This window comes from Mugil cephalus, chromosome 19, assembly GCF_022458985.1.
Source record: "Mugil cephalus isolate CIBA_MC_2020 chromosome 19, CIBA_Mcephalus_1.1, whole genome shotgun sequence".
NCBI classification, from domain to species: domain Eukaryota; kingdom Metazoa; phylum Chordata; class Actinopteri; order Mugiliformes; family Mugilidae; genus Mugil; species Mugil cephalus.
Genome location: NC_061788.1, coordinates 20,223,254 through 20,242,465, shown reverse-complemented (window position 1 = coordinate 20,242,465; position 19,212 = coordinate 20,223,254). Strand labels below are relative to the sequence as shown.

Below are 19,212 nucleotides of genomic sequence, written 5' to 3'. Positions count from 1 at the left end.
GATTGTCTGTATCCATTAGTTACACCGATGAGCCATAACATTAGGATGGCTGTACGTTATATATGTTTTATGGTTTCTGGCATCAAGACTGTAGCAGAAGTTGCGAGGTAAGGCTTCTATGGATCAGACTTATTCATCCACCACATCACACAAAAGCTGGATTGTATTGAGATCTGTCTCGAGTCTGATTTAGCACCTGTAACTTGAGTGTTTTTCAATCAGTTGAGACATTTGCGCTTAAAGAAGCCACTGCCACCAAGGCAGATCTGTACGTCTATTGTTGCTGCTTTCTGCATCTGATGGCTCAGCATGAGAACATATGTAGACAGCAGCCCCTAAGTGATCTCACTGCAACATCTGGAAGTTGCTAGTTTCCAGACACAAGATCAGCATCAGTGAAGGACAGAACCTAAACCTTACCTATTACTTCGTCTCACTGTGGCTGTGGTGAAACAGGTCCTGCGCCGATGGTCAGTTTATTCACACAGAGCGGGACAGGTTTATTATCAGAGACACATGGGCCGGATAAAAACGTCTATCGTCCAGATGTCCGATCTTTAACTTTTGATTCATTTCTATCCTGTTGTCGTTCGCTCTCTGATCCTGGATTACATGTGAGCTTTAGAGACTGAGGAATAGAGCGTGGCAGAGGACACCGATGAAGGTGATGAGGACAGCTGTTACACAGATGTGTGTAGATCTAATGAAAAACACAAGAACCTTGTCCCGCCCTGACATCCTCTCATTCATTATGCGCTCTGCCTGCACTGGGTTTAACGGGAAAGAAAGGGCTGTTACGACTGCAGCCATAGTCCCTGTGGTCTACGCTTGCTTTCCAGGAATCGTCTGGAGGAGGTGTGCCAGATGTGTGAATATAAATGGAACGGGCACGCACAAGCTTGAGTCTGGCCAAACTGTGAATGTGCGTGTGCCGTAAAGACTGTCTGCCAGACAGCGATCCTCCCTCTTATTTTATTTCCATCTCCCATTCTTCCAACCAGCCACTTAGTTCACACGCGTATGTACAGTATGGAGGTGGACTCCTGTTTTCTTTACTCCTTTTCTCCTGCTTCTGAGTTTTTCATCCGCTATGCCATCCTTTTTAGGGTTTCTGATGTGGCCATTGGATGTGAAGAAACTGTTATACTGTTGTGCAGGTCATTGTTTACAGTACAATTAGCAACTTTAGCCATGAGAATGGAGTTAGCATTGAGAAATCAAGTCTTTAACTGGGTAGCTTAAAAGCACTACAACAGGTATTTGATGAACCCAACATGTGAACCTGGTGACAGGGTATGAGAGGAGCATCCAACCAAAGCCTGCTCAAAAGTGACCAGTATACCAATATGTTGTCCCTGGCCTACAGATTTTCTGCATATACACATGTCTGATATATGAAAAGGAATACAAGGAAAATGTCCAGGTCAACTTTGTCCTCCTTACAGTGGTCAAGTCTGGTGAATCTTATGTGAATCTAACATTAAATATGTGTGGGTAGAGGGTTTTCCAACAGTATGCCACCCTCTGCAGTTCAGATGGAACTTTACTCCAGCCGGTTTTAAGGAACCGTTTGCAGACTCCACGATCAGGAACCCGTGCTTTTACTCTTTGGCGTCCGACTTCTCGCAGTTGGCTTCCACAACGTGACCACTTCACCCAGCTGCACAGCGCCATCACAGCACTCTGAACTTCTTCGCCGCCCTCTGAGTGAGGTGCAACTTCCCGCGGGCCTTTGTGACGGCGGTGTACTCGTGGGCCTTGAGCTTGGTGTAGTAGTCCGAGAACTTGTTGTAGAGGACGGAGATGGGCATGCCGTTGAGGATGATGCCGAAGGAGATGCAGCCGAAGGCGAAGATGCGGCCGAGGTTGGTCTCTGGAAACATGTCGCCGTAGCCGACCGTGGAAATACTCGCCTGGAGGGGGGAGGAAGGAGGATGGAAGAAGAACACTAAGTGTTAAATTCCTGGCATTGGTTTGCACGTGATGACCACCCTGCAGAGAAATGCTGAGACATGGAGACTCACGGCGGCCCACCACCAAGCCTGCGGGATGGAGGTGAAGTTGGTGTCGTAAACGTCGTGCTCCACTGTGTACACCATGGCGGAGAACATGAAGATCCCCATCGCAATGAAGAGCAGTAAGCAGCCCACCTGCAGAGAGAAGGTTCTGTCACACACTTTCTCCACCGCTTCCCCAACAAAGTTCAGACTGCAACTACACTTGCAATGTACAGTAGTATTAGACAAGTTGGGTTTTTGACGATTCACTTTTATCATTGAACAACTACAGCGCTCTTTGTGAGAGTTAGAATAATGAACAGCTCAAAAAATAATACAACTATATCAATAAAATTGAATTGAATCGCCTGATATGCTTAAATAAATTAGAGTTGTTTTTGGACTGTTAAACTGGATGATTTATCGTGTGTTACCTGCTGGTAGCACTGTCTCAGTGTGAAGCCAAAGGCTCTGAGGCCTGTCGAGTGTCGCGCCAGCTTCAAGATCCTGAAGATCCTCATCAGACGCATGATCCTCAGAACCTGTCCTACCTGCAGGCGGGGGATAACAAAGACCAGCGACTTCAAATGTGGGCCATTTGAGCCAAGTACCTGGATGTTTTATGGACTTTTCACCAGCCTCGTCTTTACCTTTCCGACGCGGGCCACGGTCAGGATGTCCCCGGAGTGCAGGTGCATGTCCTCGTCCTCAAAGCACTCCAGCATCATCTGCAGGTAGTGCGGCAGGATGGCGATCAGATCCACCGTGTTCAGCACGCTGCGCCCGAAGCACTTGAGGTCGGGGGTGGAGAGCAGGCGCAGCAGGTACTCCAGGGTGAAGAAGGTGATGCAGAACGACTCCACGCACTCACCGTAGAATCTACCGCTGGGCTGACCCGACGCCGTCTACAACACACAGTAAAAACCCTGCTGCTGACTCTTTACTTGTAGAACATTCAGTGTGTATCTCTTAAAGTGTATAACTGTTGTGCACATTAAAAAAAAGAAGCACACCTTGTATTGCATCTCTTCCACGGTGTTGAGCGTCATGGCAACGAGCGACACCAGCACAAACATGGAGGAGGCCACTCCCATCAGCTTGGCGGTGATGGAGGAGAACGGCTTCTCCATCAGGTTCCAGATTTCCCTCCGAACGGACCCGAAGGCCATGCCATAAAATACAGACTCGTCCTCCTCCATCTCCACCTGAGGTCCGATACGCATCATAGTTATGGAAAACAAAAGCGTGTTACACGCTGTGAATGCAAATGGAAACAGAAAAAAGGAGGTTTAAACGTCTCATTTTGAGGTGAAGCTGAAGCGAAACAATCAAACACATTAAGGACTAATAACTAAAAGTCAAGACAACACACAACTGGCACAATAAACTGTTTTGAATTGAAATGGTGAAAGAAACATCTGTCCATATCGGTGCCAAGGAAAAGCTTATTCTGCTCTCCCCATCTGTCAGGACGCGGAGCGGTGATTTAAAATGTAGGTCAGACACACTCAAGTCAGCCAACAGATTAGTTACAAAATCTCAGGTTGGGGAAAAAAAAATAACATTTTGCGGCACAAGGAGTCAGGCAGCCAGTAAAAATAATTAATTCATTACATAGTTCATAGATAATTCATTCCACTGAAACTGAATTATACTCACTCTGGTACCCTGAGGAGCTCCACAAATGTTACCTTCTTACTTTTCTGCATTTTCGCTTAAAAATTACTAAAAACATCAGTGGAAATCGTGAAAGTAGACAAAGAGATCCCAATGAAACAAATAAAGCTCAAAAGTTGTACTTGTGCACGTATTTATTTAAGAAAATCACCTGTGTGTTGCAAAAGTACATGACTCCTTGTTTGCAGTATCTGGTCTGACCCCATTCTGCAGCAGTAACAGAAACTGTCTATGGTAACTGCTGGTCTGTCATCTACAAAAGCTTGGAGGAAGACAAAGCCCATTCCTCAAGACAAAACCACTTCAGTTCTGAGATGTGGGTGCGTTTCCTCACATGAACTGTTTGCTTATGGTCATTCACCAATATTTCCATTGGATTAAGATCCATTTTGTTCTTCTCATTTTCCTCTTCAGTCACTTCCAAGATTTGTGTGAAAATCAACTGATGTTTTCAGTCATTTTTGTACAGAAAATTATGAAGGGCTAAAAAACTCAGTGGTACTGTATAAGTAAACCATTTGCTCTTTGAGTATATTTTATTCAAATTAGACCTAAAGTTTAGAAGGGGAAATGTTTCCCTTATGGGACTTACCATCTCATAATTACAGGCGTTCGGGCTTGTGATTATAAGCTGCCGCTTATCAATAACTTAAGATGACTGGGAGATTGCATTACCTGATTTAATGTTACTATGACAGTGTACACAATAAATGTCATATTTATCAGATGTTTGCAATATACCGAATCTTAAACGTTCTTTGACACATTCTGAAGCTTCTAAGTCAGGTCATAGCCTGAAGAATCTGGGAGCCCCTTTTAAATCCTGCACTGCCACTACATTCTCCAAAAGGTACTCGAAATGTGTTCAGTTAAGAGGAAATTAAGTCAGAACTAAGTTATCATTTACTCTGATCCATTAACATACACTTACTAATGTTGTGTTGGTGGTCCATCTATGCCAAAACCGTCCTGACCCTTAAAGTCATAGACACCAAGATGTTAGCAGCAGATCCTTTATGTCCTGTATTGAGGTGGGGCCTCCATAGATCTAATTTGATCTATAACTGAAGTGAGATTTAGGGAATTTGGAGGCAGGGTGCCATCATGCGATGTCGCTTCCATGAAAAATGGTCTGCAACAATGCTCAGGTAGGTGGTATGTGTCCAAGTAACATCTACACTGGGTGGCAGGACCCAAGGTTTCTCAGCAGAACGTTGCCTAAAGCATCACACTGCCTCCCCTAGCTTGTCTTCTTCCCATAGTGCACCCTGGTAAATGACAAACATGCACCCAGCCATACACTTGATGTAAATGAAAACGTGATTCATTAGACATTAGACTTGGCCCTACCTCTGTGCCTATGCATCCTGCTGCGCAACAAATATTGACCACTGCAGACTGGGAACACCCTACAAGAGCTACAGTTCTGGAGATGCTCAGTTGTCTGGCCATCACAGTTTGACCCTTGTCAAATCCTTACACATGCCCACTTTTCCTGCTAACACGTCAACTTTGAGGATAAAATGTCTCACTTGCTGTTTATGTCTTTTACTGCCTATTTTACAAGCTTGTGACTCTAAAGAGATGTTTTACCCTATCAAAACCATCTCTGCTCCTTATCACAGCACCTGATGATGTGAATTTACATCACAAAACGTAAGGAAATTACAAATGAAGAGCACACCTCCGCCATCAGCTGCTTCTGTATTTTCAGCTGGTCGTTCAGCTCGTCTTGCCTCTCCTCGAAGGAGATGCGGCAGCAGCGTTTGCTGTTCTTGATTCTGACGCCCCAGTAGTTTATCTCCTCCAGGAAGTTGCGGGGGCACAGCTCGTCTTTAATCCACAACTCTCCAGTTCTGATGGACAGAGAAAGAAAAACAGGAGAGATGGAATCTCATCGTGTTGGCTTGTTGCAACCCCGTTTCATATAGTGCCATCGTCACCTGTAGAAGTTGAAGATGTTGTGGAAGATCTCTGGGTCGCGGTCGAAGAAGAACTCGTTGCTCTGGACGACATAATCGTCACAAAGGTCCAGCTTCTTGCTGTGGTCCGTGTACGTGGCCAACCGGCCAATCCGTGTCTTTGGATACCTGGCAGCTAACCTGTAGGGCAGGTGGTACACCTGGACACATCAAAAACAGAAGGAATCGTTTAGTCAACACTAAAAACTGAGAATGTGAATTGAAAATCTCTAAATATTTCTCAGAATCTAAGTCACAAAATGTCTACAAATTGTTTTGCAGTATCCAAAAAAGCATCAACTGCAACAAGGAGTGCCCACAGGCAGCACAAGAGGCTACTGCCTCCGTCTGTCTTTGCCTGCAAGTGGTGACTTCACATATGGACATCTGCAGGTCTAAGCTCGAAAAATAACTCACTGTTCCTCCAACGTTGATGTTGAGTGTGAAATGTCTGGTTGGAGAGTGCAGCAGGCGGGAGGGAGACACCAGCAACTGATCCTCCACCTCCTCATCCTCGTACTCGGCATACAGATCGTAGATGTCTCTACCCAGGTCCTTCACAGATAAAACAGTATCAAGCCACAGAAGAACACCGAGGATGGAATGGAAAGTTTAAGGCTGCTTAGACTATATAGTGACGTAGCATAAAAAAAAAATTAAAAAAAAAATAGTAAACCCAGAAAAAAAAAAAAAAAAAAAAAAAAAGATGTCTGACCTGCATGGAGTTCCATGGTTTAACAAAGGTGTGGACTAAGTCCAGGTGCTCTTCTGGCTCTTTGACTGCGTTGGTCCGATTGCCGGGTTTATAGCTGGGGAACAAACTCCTGCTGCGAGCTCTGAGGTGGGTCAGCATGGTCCCTGCTCCAAGCGTACGAGTTCAGTCCATAAACACTTTAACTGCGCCAAGAGACATCCCAGCCACACACACACACACCTGCTCACACACAGTCAGAGAAGATACCACACCGAGTCATGAGGTAGGAAGTGACTGTCGTCGTCCAGTCCTGCTGACTGAGATGATCTGGGTGCTTAAAGTTTTAAATACCATTATCCTCTTCTGTCTGGCTCTTGATCTCTCTCCCTCTCCGTCCCCTCCCACTTACTCCAGCATTTCATAACTTGGTGAATCTGGTAAAATGGGGTTTACACTGCATTCGTTTTAATAACCAGGTCTTTACCCATCTTGTAAGGGCTTAGATGTCAGTAAGTCAGTCCAAAATGAATTAACTACGACTGGATGTGTAGCCAGAAAACTGACTGTGGAAGAAGCCCTCTGGGTTTGACCCGACAATGAGGGAAGTCAATGGAAGAATAGCTCACATTTTTTTCCCCCACACCTGACAGGACAAAGACAGCTGAACAGATAGTCTGTACCTATACTACAGTGACTAGACACCTATCAGCCACAACATTAAAACCACTGACAGGAGCATCTTGTGACAATCCAGTGTTCTGCTGAGAAACGTTTAGATCTGGCATTCATTCAAGTGCATGTTAACACTTGGGCACAGGTACGTAACACCCACCTAGACCAGACCAGACACCCCCACCCCATACCAATGACACTCCTTGATGGCAGCAGCCATCCCCAGCAGGATGCAGCCTGACACAGACACACAGAAAAGATTTAAGAACAACTCAAAAAGCGCGTCCATTCTCTGATGAGTCCCAACTGTTTTGGAGAGTCCTACACACAGGAAGGTGGTCATAACGTTCTGCCTGATCGGTGAATGCAGCTTCAATAAATACACAGATTGAACCAATATCTTGTACATTCACGGTCTACACACTTTGCGACAAACTGAACACCCCTCGTTTTCTTAACATGTTTAAGAGGGCAGCTTAAGAGGGCTACAGTAAAACCACCTCGGTGGAGTCCATGGAAGAGGACCCGCTCCTTCAGGAGACATAAAGCATTCATCCTAAGAGAACACAAACATTTATTCTTATTTTCAGGCACTGGTCACCAGCTTTAAAAAAAAAAAAAAAAAAAAAAAAAAAATCAGTTTGACCATAAGAGCTTTGACAAGGTTTTAGTCACGCACGTGCAAAAATGTCTTAATATATGACAAGACATGCCAATCAGTAATAATTTGTACTTGTACTCATTTAAGTGTGTATTGGAGATCATATTTTTCCTATAGCAAACGCAAGAGCAGTCTGGGATTGGACTCACCCCTAAAGTTGCTTTGGTTGAATCATTAGCTGGGCCAGACTGTTGTGGTGAAGATTGGCTAAACTGAAAAGTATATCGTTTGAATTATTAGTGGATCCACTATTATAGCTTCGAGTAAGAGGGGGGCGTCCCTTGGAGGTTTTCCAGGCACTTCCAAGTGATGAGACCGCCGGGGTAGACCGAGAACACGCGCAAGAGATTATATATTAAGAGGCCTGGAAACGCTGTGGGATCCCTTACAAGGATAAGAAAACCAGCTGGGGAGAGGAAGCACGGGTGAACTCAGTTAGGCTGCTGACACCATGAACTGCCTCTGGAACAGCAGCAGAGATAGACAGATGGAGTTTTTCATATTGCATATTTCAATGCACAAAAACACTGGGAAGGCAACAAGGCAGCTGCAGTACTTGAAGCCTGTTTCGAGAAGAGAAGGAATAGAGTTATTTGGGTTTAGTTCAATGTACAACCCATCAGCTTAAATGACATTTCTCAAACAAAGACCTAATTCTCCGTCCCAAACAAAGGGACACGTTCAGCATTTTCCATTCATGACCTTCACATCTGTATTCATCCAAATGCGCGTTTGACATATTTTTTGACCCCGTGCTGACTCAAGCAGCCAGATAGGTGGAGATTAATCCTGGCCTCAGTTCAACAGGGATAATGAGCGCATGGGTCCGGCTCATTCCAAATAAAACGACTTATCGGCCCTCGACCCACTTCCTCCTGTTCGACCCCCCCAAGCTGCCCTGATCCGCGTGAGACAAGACAGGAGTGGAGATTTTCTGCAGATTAAACAGACTGATGGGTGCAGAGAGGAAGGAACGATTTAAAGTTATTGTCAACAGGGGCTTCCTACTTGATCGTAGCTTTTATTGCAGGAGACAAGTGGTTGACCTAGGTCAGCTGGACAGGGTCACGGGTGATACGTTGAACTTTTTTTTATTATTATTTAAATGAGAGATATTTCTGTGAACATACTCACCCAGGCTATGGCAGTTCTTTAAAAAAAAAAAAAAGCTGAAACAAGGACAGTTGGACTAAACCGTGGGTAAATAGTCATTATCGCAACTGTTTCAGTCTCCATCTCTGATATCGAGAGGGTCACTGAATCGTTTCAAGGCCAAAGACAAGTGACTTTGGTGTCGACCGAATCATGGTCGGTATGTGGAAGTTTGCCCCAAAGTGCAGGAGGCAGTTGAGGGCAGTTCTTCTACACCAGAGCCATTTCTTTGTAGACCTGAACTTGTGCAAGTGTGTTATCGGTCAGTGGCTTCTAACAGAAAGCTTTCCAGCTTCTCACCAGTATTTTAGGCACAAACACCTTCTACCATCATGCAGAACTGAAAGAATTAACCTAAGAATTAGCCCAGTGACCAAACGCCCACAGAGGCATGCGATCATAGACCCACATAAATATACAGCCCCCATTCATGCATGACAGGAAAAGGAAAAAAAACAAACGGAACGACATGTTTTGAACAATGTTGTGGTTTAGGTTTTAATTTCAAAGTGATTGCGAATCAGTTTGTGTCACAGATACAGAGCTCTTTAGTTTTTATTGTGTTCCCCCTTCACTGTACAAGGCTAGAAAAGTTCACAGCAACAGCACACAAACATACAAAATAGTTTTACCAAATTCAGTTGTGTTTTTTTTTTTTTGTCTTCTTAAATACATCTGAACTCTAACCCTGGTACGATACCCAACCATAGCAAAAAGTTGATTTCAAGTCAAATGTATACAATCTTATTTACACAAGAACATTTGATCAAAGTGCATTGAAGAGTCCTGGTCAGATGTCATGTCTCTGAGGGGTGATGGGTAATTATATACACTGTTTACAAATGCTGCGACCATGGTCATTTTTAACAGAGCTCCAGTAACAATAATAATATGAACATCAATAATAATAACAATAAGGAGATTAGACTGTAAGAATGCAGTTCAGGAAAACTGAAAAAAGAAAACTTACATATTTTAGTTATTACTGCCCAAAATATGACTAAATATTCAAATGTGATCAGATGAAAATAAAGTTTGGATCAAATTTCCCCAGCTACTGCCTCAGTCCTAAGCAACGCTTGATGCTCTAGTCTCGCACCATCTTCAAACTTTTGCCATGTGAAGTCCATGGAGCTCAGATCCAGTTTCACATCATGTTTAGGACAGTTAGCGGAGAGAAAATCTGTCTTGTAGTTCAGTCTGAACACAGACAGTCCCCTAAGAGGCCATCAGACTCTTGATGTTCATCTCTTCTCGTCTGTTGTGAAAATAGAAATGATGTCCTTTAAGAGAGTGAGGCAGAGAACTGACAGGAAGCTTTCTGTGGCCAAAAATTATAAACACCAAATGGAAAAAAATAAATAAAATAATATCCTTAACACTTCGGATGCTGAGTGGAAAGCGTTTGTGACACACTTCATTGCAATATTCACATAATAAATAACATTTCCTCATTGCCACAGGTAATATAATGCACTTCAGAAGGCATGTGGTCGTACTGTAAGGGCTGCTGCTGCTGCTGCTGCTGCTGCTATGGACAACCGCCGGCATGGAAACGAGGAGGCGCCATGCCACAATACCGGCAGCCGTGGAGAAAATAACAAAAACAAATCAAAAAAAACCCAACACGATCAGGATAAATCGTCCTCTGTGCTTACTATCGAGATCTGGAGACAGAAAGAAAAGGGAGAGACAGATTGGACTGGCTTTATTATTCATCAATAAATGCATTCACTGGTTCTGTCCTATAGGTGAGAGAGTTTTAATGTATCCCACAATGTTTCTTGTGAAAACAATCATTTATTATTTCGGGAGATTTTTCTCTTTTTGTCTTTTCTCAGTCTAGGTGTGCAGAGCGATATCTGCTGCAGCTGTGAGGGTGATGCCAGAGGTTTGTGTCCATCCTGGCTCTGGATGGATTTAGCTTAATCCGTTTAATCTGTGAATAGAGAGATGCACTCTGGATGGCCAATAATGGACTAAAGATTACTACAGGCCGTAAGGTCAGGGTGAGAGTGGAGGTCCTTAACATGCAGCAGGCAACTTCTGTTTCAGAGTGAATTTGAAGGCACACTAAGGCTGCAGCTGATTATTTTGAATTCTGTTATTGTATTATTCAGAGAATGGTGCCAATGTAAATAATTCATTATTATATACAGTATGTTCCAGTTACTATCAGCCTCACTGTACCTACATGACTATTGGGGCTTTCCACCAACAGAACAGGTTCAACAACAGGAACAGGAACAAGATGACACTTCCATTCATGGATGGACCCGTCATCATCATGATGACACCAAACAAGCAAAATGGAAGAGAAGTGTGTTGATGCTGTCTGAAAAACTACGTGTAGACCTAGCTTAAGAGTTAGCAAAAGCCATGGTTGGTCAAGTTTTAGCCACCGATGGAGGTGGATGAGGAGAAACGGTCAGCGGATCAGAACTGAGCCCATTTTGTTTGTCAAAAAGCCTCATGTGTTTTTTTTTATGTCACTTTATTTAATATCTGATGTAATATCTGACAGACACATTCTTAGCCATGTTGCCCTTTGCTTTGGGGTTATTGACTCACCGCAGGGTAAGTGTGTCCCACATTGGCGCCGTGCCGGGTGATGTCGATGTTGAGGTCTTCTTCTGTTGTCTTTAGGTAGACGGGGTTGTCGAAATTCATGCTCTTCTGGTTCTTTAGTTGCCAGTTTCTCCACATCAGGTACCCGCCTGCTGCTGCCATCGCTATGAGCACTGTCCAGAGAGATGAAAGGACAAAGGGTCAGGTAACATTTAGTAAACTGGCTGAGCAGTGAGATTCCTCAAATAGCCAAACGTCTCTGTGTCTAAGTGTATTTCTAAGTTATTTCTACTCACAGACGGGAAGTATGGCCCAGGCTGCAGTAGAGCCTCTGGCTGTGGAGTTCACTTGAATCGAAGTGCTTACATTGGCTTCTGAAAGACAAACCAAAGTTCAGGTTAACACGGCAAGGCTTACACATGCTGCAGACGTCAATGAGAATGGTCTTTTAAAGAGATTTCCTTGGAGGAAGCGTTAACCAGAAGTTAGCTTGACACATTTCAGACTGAGCAGCATGGAGCCTCTGAATGAAGGTGGCTACTGTGTGATATTGAATGCTTCATGCAGGGGAGACGGCAAATTCCTGTTAATACGCCATGAGCCAATTACACCTTAATGCAAAATGACAGAAACACCAAATTAAGATAGAGTTTACACAAGGCACACTGAGAAACAATGCCTTGCTTCATCACATATTCACAATCTTGAAAACACTTATGATACACACTGAAGATGATCTGACAAAACAAACTAATGGCAACCTGCTGTATTGAAACATCTTGCTCAAGTTGGACCAATCTCCCAAAACAAACTCATTGAAAAATCTAAAGAGGATTAAGTTACTAAAATGATGCAAATGATACTTTAACATAGGTGCTTGTAAAGTGTTCTGGTGTCAGTGACATAACTGACAAACAGCTTGGCTGAAGGAAGCGACTCAAACTCGAACACAAAAGTCCGGGTTTATTTCTCTTGTGCTGCTCAGTGATGTCATCAACAAGAATTGCTCTCAGTCACCAAACACAACAACATCAACAGAAACCATCAAACCCAAGCGCAGGATCTGTTGTAGCAACCGGCCCCTACAGATGCAATGGCCATCTCTGGCCCATCTGTCCACTGCTTCCTGTCCAGAGTGAAACACACAACTAAACTGTTTAACATTGGCCCTGTTCCTGTACTCTGCACAATAGCAATAAGGTTGAATCTAAATACAAAAAATTGAAAAACCTAATTGAATCACATTCACGTCTCCTTTCCAAGGTGACTCTGGTGAACTCATTTTGTCAGGGTTACAGTACAACCAATGAGCTGTGCTACACACCAGCTTATTTACGGGACCAGTGAGAGCATGCTGATGTTAGCATTTAGCTCAAAACACCACAGTTGCCAGTCACAACTGCAAGAAGAGCTGCAGAGTATTAACATTTTGTTAGAAGGGCGAGGTACATGCAGTTATTTTTGTCACTCTTATCAAATTGCATAAAAGCCTATGAGGAACCATCTGATCAATTATCAATATATAAATATTAGAAAATCAAGTTTTAAAATGAACACCAATCATGAAAAATTTCCTAAACAACATTTTTAGCTAACGCAACAATAGTAGACACCAATTGTAATAAATTATTTTAGTTGCAGGTAAATGCATATTGAAAACCAAAATAGTTGCCGATTTCTGCTTTTCTTCTTTCACAACCTTTCGTCCTGAATTTGATTTTAGTTACTATCCATTGTGTATTATAAACTACACAAAATCACATTTGAACAACCACATTATTTCAAACTGAGTCAATCTCTTACATGATGTTTTAGGACGTTTCCTTGTTTCTACCACTAGGTGCTGCTCCTGACTTTTATATTAGTTCACTCTCATGCTGAACTGGGAATTTTTAACCATCTGAGACATTAACATTTGCAAAGCATCCATTTATAATGCACAACATCAGGTTGCGGATGCAGTCCACTGCACCACATGTGCAGAAAGAAAAGTGGGCCAGAAAGCTCCCTGCAATGTTACGGCTTAAAAACAAAATGAAAGGTCAACCTGGATCAAAGTCACGAGTGCAATCATTTAGGAGAAAACAGGAAACTCTTCAGCTTTGCTTCTATACTTGTGTTTCTGATTACGAATACTGTAGGAACATCATTGACAAATTGCATCGTTCATAGGATTACAGAATTCCTGACCAAACACTTTATTCTAACAAGTTTACAATCATATTTGAAATCTTGTGAGTCTTAAACATTGACCCATGACAGACACAAATCCAATTTATTATTTTATGCCCAGAATTGGTACAATTGCAAGACTCCCTAATCCAATCCAAGTGGTCTAATGAATGTGAGACATGCAAGAAACTGCGCTGGCTACAAAACAGACTCAAACACACAAATTTGTGCCCGAGATGCAAAAAAACAAACAATATATAAGTCAGTCACACACACACACACACACACACACACACACACACACACACACACACACACACACAAATATTAAACTATAGCCTATGAGAAGAAATTGTGAAATCTAAATTAAAAAGAATGATTGATTTAATGAACAAAAAGCTCTCAAGTCTCAGTCGTGTGCAGCATTTCTCTGTGTGGGCCACTCAAATTAAAACATGTCCTGTGAAAACTGATTTGAATTAACCTTGTGGAGACATTTTTGCGCTCAGTTTTCTCTGTGCAACTCCTTTGTCTTACATAAAATGCCTGTAAACAGACAAGTCGGATGCAATTACCCCTTAACTGCATCAGGCGTCTTGACCATTTGCTACACATTAGCCACTTCAAGTCATTACCTGTAATAGACAGAGTGCTGAAACACATCTGAATGTGTGTCATTACCAACGAAGAAACAGCACAGACAGTGGCCAGCTATACAGAGAGCTGAAAGCACCATCACACCAGGAAGCTTAAAAAAATCTCCACAGAGCACCATGGACACAAGAAGCATGCTTGCTTTAGAGATTGGATTGTCAAAAACTAAACAAGGAAGGTAGGAGCAGTCTCATTTTTCAAACAAAGCCCAACATGCTTTAAAGCAAGTAAGCAACCAAGAGACGAGCACAGTGCAGCGATGGCTGATGGCTTTACCTGGGGGCGGCTGTATTAGAGCTTTCCCATCATCCTTTGAGGGACTTTTGGAAGAAGGGTCTGTCACGGAGAAAACCAAGAATCAAGCGTTTGACAAGAAAAACACCAAGTTGTCCCATTTTTCAACTGCGCACATGCAAGCAGACCTCTGAATATAGACCAGGCCTCACGAGACTAAATGAGTAAATAAATGCTTGATAGAGAAAAGGGAGATCCACTATTGTTCAGTGAGGAAGAAGCCAAACCATTACACCAAGAGAGAAGTGTAGCACATTATGTAGAACAGAGCATTACGCCTTCACAGAAATCCTTACGGTTGTCTTGTTGTGATAGGAGAATGAAGTTGGGCAAGTGGGGGAATGACATTCTGAATCCATTTAACCGTTTCAAAGATGCAATGCACAGTAAAGCATATTGATCAGCACCAGCATCTGTTTAACTGGGAAAGAACATCTGCAGGGACAATAAAATCCTTATAGCTGGATCAATATGGGCTTGATTAGCTGAGAGGAGGCAGCATGGCTAGGTCTGCTGTGTAGGAGCTGGAAATGAATGCACAGCAAACCAATAGGAAGCACGGTTAAGATCAGACTGAATTTTCTAAAGCATTAACCTGCAACAGAAAATGAAAAGAAAAAAAAAACTAAATCAGTCAGTCGTTTATCAAACAAACATGGCTAATTTCCTCAAAGAGCACTCCACTGATTTCAAATTACACTGCAGTGACACTCAGGCTACAACTGTGCAGTTCACAATCAAAAACCTGCCACCTCCAACTTTCCCCATAACCTCCATTTACAGGTACATCTCAAAAAATTAGAATATCATGAAAAAGTTCAATATTTTTTGTCACTCGTATCAGAATGTGAAACCCATATATTATATAGATTCATTACACAGAGTGAAACATTTCAAACATTTAGCTCTTGAAATTTTGATAATTGTGGCTTATAGATAATGAAAACCCAAAATTCAGTGTCTCAGAACATTAGAGATGAGATGTACCTGTATATGATTTTTTTTTTTTTTTGCAGCTAACATAGCCTCAAGCACAGTGGGCAAAAGAGGTCTGGAGAAGTCACTTTATTCTTTCAAATGCCACAGCCCCAGTTTTATCCATTTTCAAACAAAAAGCCAAGCACTTGTATCACTACATGCATTTTTCAAATAACACTGAACCAGACAATGCCGTTCACAGAGGCCATGACTGAGTGTGTATGTTATAGAGTATTTTGTTCTTGAAAGCAGTGCTCTAATGGGAAAATTGCAATTTTGTTCATTCATACAATGACAATAAAGGCTTAATTTCTTTCAGCAAGTGCACCACGAGTACCTGTTATCACAATGTGCATGACTCACTGCATTTCAAATGCCAGCATGAGATGCAAAATACAGGGAGAAAGACTGGGGAGATGATAAGACGAATCCAGGGGGATGTTCCGATGACCAGCCTTGAAGCATGGCTAAAGATTTTAGATGGCAAACGCCGAATGCATGCAAGATGTAACACAACCCCCCAGTATACGTGTAGACTGCAAACAGGTCTATATACTGCATATGTAAATGTATCGTATATGGGATTAGGAAGGATTTTAACTAATTTCAGACTTAATTAGCATATGATACTTTAAGACAACAAACTGTGCTACAAAGACACTCTATAGAGCCAGAACATCTCTGAAACATCCAGTATTTCAGCCTGAGATTGTTCAGCCTGAAGGAAAACACTCCCCAGTTGCCTGTAAAGGCAGTTAAACGAATCCCTCGTTGGTAGTTTAAGGTTCAACACTGAACTGAAGAGCAATGCTTATTACTTTCTCTCTCTAACGAGATTAGAGCCGGTCAAAGCTGCAGCCACACAATGCGCTACAGTTCCCATTTGGTCCAGCTGCGACGGGTGTAAAATGGGATAAATATGTTAGCTCTTGGTTCAGAAAAGACCGAGGCCTTTGGCAACAGCCCAACTAGGAGGGAGGTGGAGGAGCATTCAGCAAGTGACACGCAACCCTTTTAACTCCTCCCACATCATTCTCACTTTTTCAGCGGTATTAGCACAGACAAGCGTGTGAACACAGTTGTAGAAATACATACACAATAGGACACTCCCAAGACAACCAAGCATACACACACAAACACACAAAAAAACCCTCTTAGATATGCACACACACACAAGCCACTGGTCTTTGAATGAACAGATTACGAACTGCAAGTATATACACTCATACACATGCCAGAGGAATAAAGACACTCACAAGCAGCACAGAAGAAGGAAAACGCACCCCATCCCCACACACTCACACATCTTGGCAGTCCGGGTGGTACATTCAGTCACCACAGTGGCTGTAAAGAGCCTGGAGGCTGCTCCAGATTCCCAAACAGCCTGAGGAGGTGAGCCAGTCGGCAGGGACGGTCACTGCATGAAGGCCATTACATTTCTGTACTACTACTCTGTGCTACAGTTTTACTGGTACACGTCACTTCTCTGCATGTTATTGTTCAACACCTTGGTATCACCACACTTTTTTTTTGACAAATCAAAAGCAGGTAGTGGTGAAATCACTCCAGCTGTCGTCTAAAGATGTAAATATGACTCCTCACATAACAGATGTGGGAGGAACCTGTGACTACACCAGGATGCCCACATCAAACAGCAATAGGTCACTTCTGCAGAGGTGAAAGAGTAGCTTGAGAACATTTCTTAAGTTGTCTTTAAAAAAAAAAACAAAAAAAAACACAACAATTATACTCCCACAGAATTACAATGACTCTGGTGACTAGAAAAAAAAACAGCGTGAATGTGAGAAAAGGCCGTCACAGTGCCCCGTTATCCCTGTATTCAAAAGGATTATCGAGTCGCTTCACTTTGTCTTCAAGGCCATTCAAGAGAACTACAGACAAGATTATCACCAGGCTGATGCAAAGAAGCTGTAATGACACTGGTGTCATCTAACTGGGGAATTTGAGCAACTTGAATGACAAAAGCTCAGCATTCAACATTAAGTATAAAACTACTGTGTACCATCTACTATATTTATCTGAATGTCTGAACGCTTGGTGTAGAAGGGACTGGAATTCTGGTCTGATGGTGGCAATTTATGAAGTCAGAAAATTATTATAATGCAACCACTTGCAACCACTTTGAGGTTAACGTTCAACTAGAAATATCCTACAAGAAAAGTCGAGATGAATCTTCTGAGAAACTGATTAACAAAGTTAAATCATCCATCTAGCTCTTCCAATGATTCATCCAGGACCAAAGTTGTGAACATACATTGCCAAGGTTGCAAACATGCTTCTAGTAAGGCTAAAAACTGGACCCAGGTAGCACCAGCAGGTGGGGTTATGGGCCTTATTTAAATTTACCACAATGGCATTGATGAATGAGGATAGAATTTTTTTCACTAGATTAAACCTGCAAGTTTCCATCCCAAACATGCTCCATTAAACATATGTGCCTTCAACAAAACATATGAGGCTATGCATAACTCCTATCTGAGGGAGAAAACACAATAAAATTCACATTACAACATGAAACAGGATTAGATGAAAACTGAGTGGCACTGCACAGATTGTACTGAAAGAGACAAGTTACAAAAACTGTCAAGAGACTTCTTACCCACTTTAAAAGAAATTGGTGGGGAAAATACAGAAGAGTCTACTAGAGAAGAAACCAAACAAGCAGCTAAGCAGACTTTCACTGAGAAGAACAACAGTGCAGAGAGTTGTCAGGGAGATGTTCCAGTACTTTCTGTGCACCAGTGTCTCGGTCTACATCTTGAGCCCAATTAGAGTATGTGCACCGACTTCAGCGGTCAGGTTCCTGTCAGACACGTCTTTGGTATGAAAAGGCTAATGTGTGGGAGCTCAGAAAGAAACAGGACTGCCCAAGACAAAAAAAAAAAAAACAACTGTAAGAAAGTGTACAGAGTTTCTAAGCAACGTTTTCCCGGCAAACAAAAAGGACTGGCATATGGAAGGCAGGACTGCAGGTTTTCATTTTAAAGGCCTTGTTCCAGTCATACTAAATCTCACATTCTGTCCTGGATGCTCAAATTCTTTCCTTGCCATTATGAGCCCAATACTGTGAGTAAAATATTAGGTTAGGAAACATGATTGGTTGATCTGTCACTGTATCAGAGAGACCAAAAAAGTCAAACCAGCTCAACTCTTATTTTGCGTGTCCCATCCAACGCGAGCTCGTCTCTTCATATCACCGACCTCTACTTAAAATGTGTTGTAACTTGTTGCTCTCTCACTAGCAATGTTTCCATTGTAGTTTTTTTGCAAAATAAAAGCAGGATTTCTGAAATTCCATGCATGTGTTTCGATTGAAACGTGTTTTGCAAAAGAGCTGTACCTCTCGTAAACCACTTTGAGGAAGATGGACAAATAGTTCATAGTTTCCAGTGACGCTGGTGACTTTTATATCGATACGTCTGAAAAACCACCTCATGAAAGTGTAGAAATGTTTTCGCAATAATTGAGGAGTTTTTCAAAATGTAGACATTTTCATTACCAGTTTTTTTATTGCAATATTAAGGTTTTGCACATTTCTAGGGGAAATGGAAACGCAGCAATTGCTAGTGTTAATCCACCATCTGTAGGTCCTCAGTCATTCCAGCTTATGGTGCATCCAAAACACAGAGCTAAAATATCAAGTGACTATATGATCACACGCAGGTTAGTAGTGACAAAATGTCACCCTGTTTGACATTTTGGTTTCAGTTG

General features: G+C 42.4%; 2 protein-coding genes across 3 annotated transcripts in view; both read right to left on the bottom strand.

Moving 5' to 3' along the window:
* Positions 1–26: 26 nt before the first annotated feature.
* kcnv2a (potassium channel, subfamily V, member 2a) lies at positions 27–6,844 on the bottom strand. Its single transcript, XM_047570350.1, has 9 exons — positions 6,351–6,844; positions 6,053–6,190; positions 5,618–5,796; positions 5,359–5,530; positions 3,011–3,202; positions 2,648–2,902; positions 2,432–2,548; positions 2,025–2,150; positions 27–1,913 (listed from the first exon to the last, which is right to left on the bottom strand). Exons 1-9 carry the CDS (start codon positions 6,486–6,488, stop codon positions 1,674–1,676), a joined length of 1,557 nt encoding a protein of 518 aa, XP_047426306.1. The 5' UTR covers positions 6,489–6,844; the 3' UTR covers positions 27–1,673.
* A 2,442-nt stretch (positions 6,845–9,286) lies between these two features.
* vldlr (very low density lipoprotein receptor) overlaps positions 9,287–19,212 on the bottom strand; it is a 45,324-nt gene continuing 35,398 nt past the window's right edge. Inside the window, exons 17-20 of one of the 2 annotated variants that reach the window (XM_047570129.1) lie at positions 14,485–14,544; positions 11,679–11,756; positions 11,386–11,555; positions 9,287–10,481 (exon numbers count right to left, since the gene is read on the bottom strand). In XM_047570129.1, the coding sequence (XP_047426085.1) occupies positions 10,446–10,481; positions 11,386–11,555; positions 11,679–11,756; positions 14,485–14,544 (344 nt within the window). In that variant the 3' untranslated portion in view covers positions 9,287–10,445. The remainder of the gene's footprint in view (positions 10,482–11,385; positions 11,556–11,678; positions 11,757–14,484; positions 14,545–19,212) is intronic. The other variant, XM_047570130.1, reaches the window with a different exon arrangement.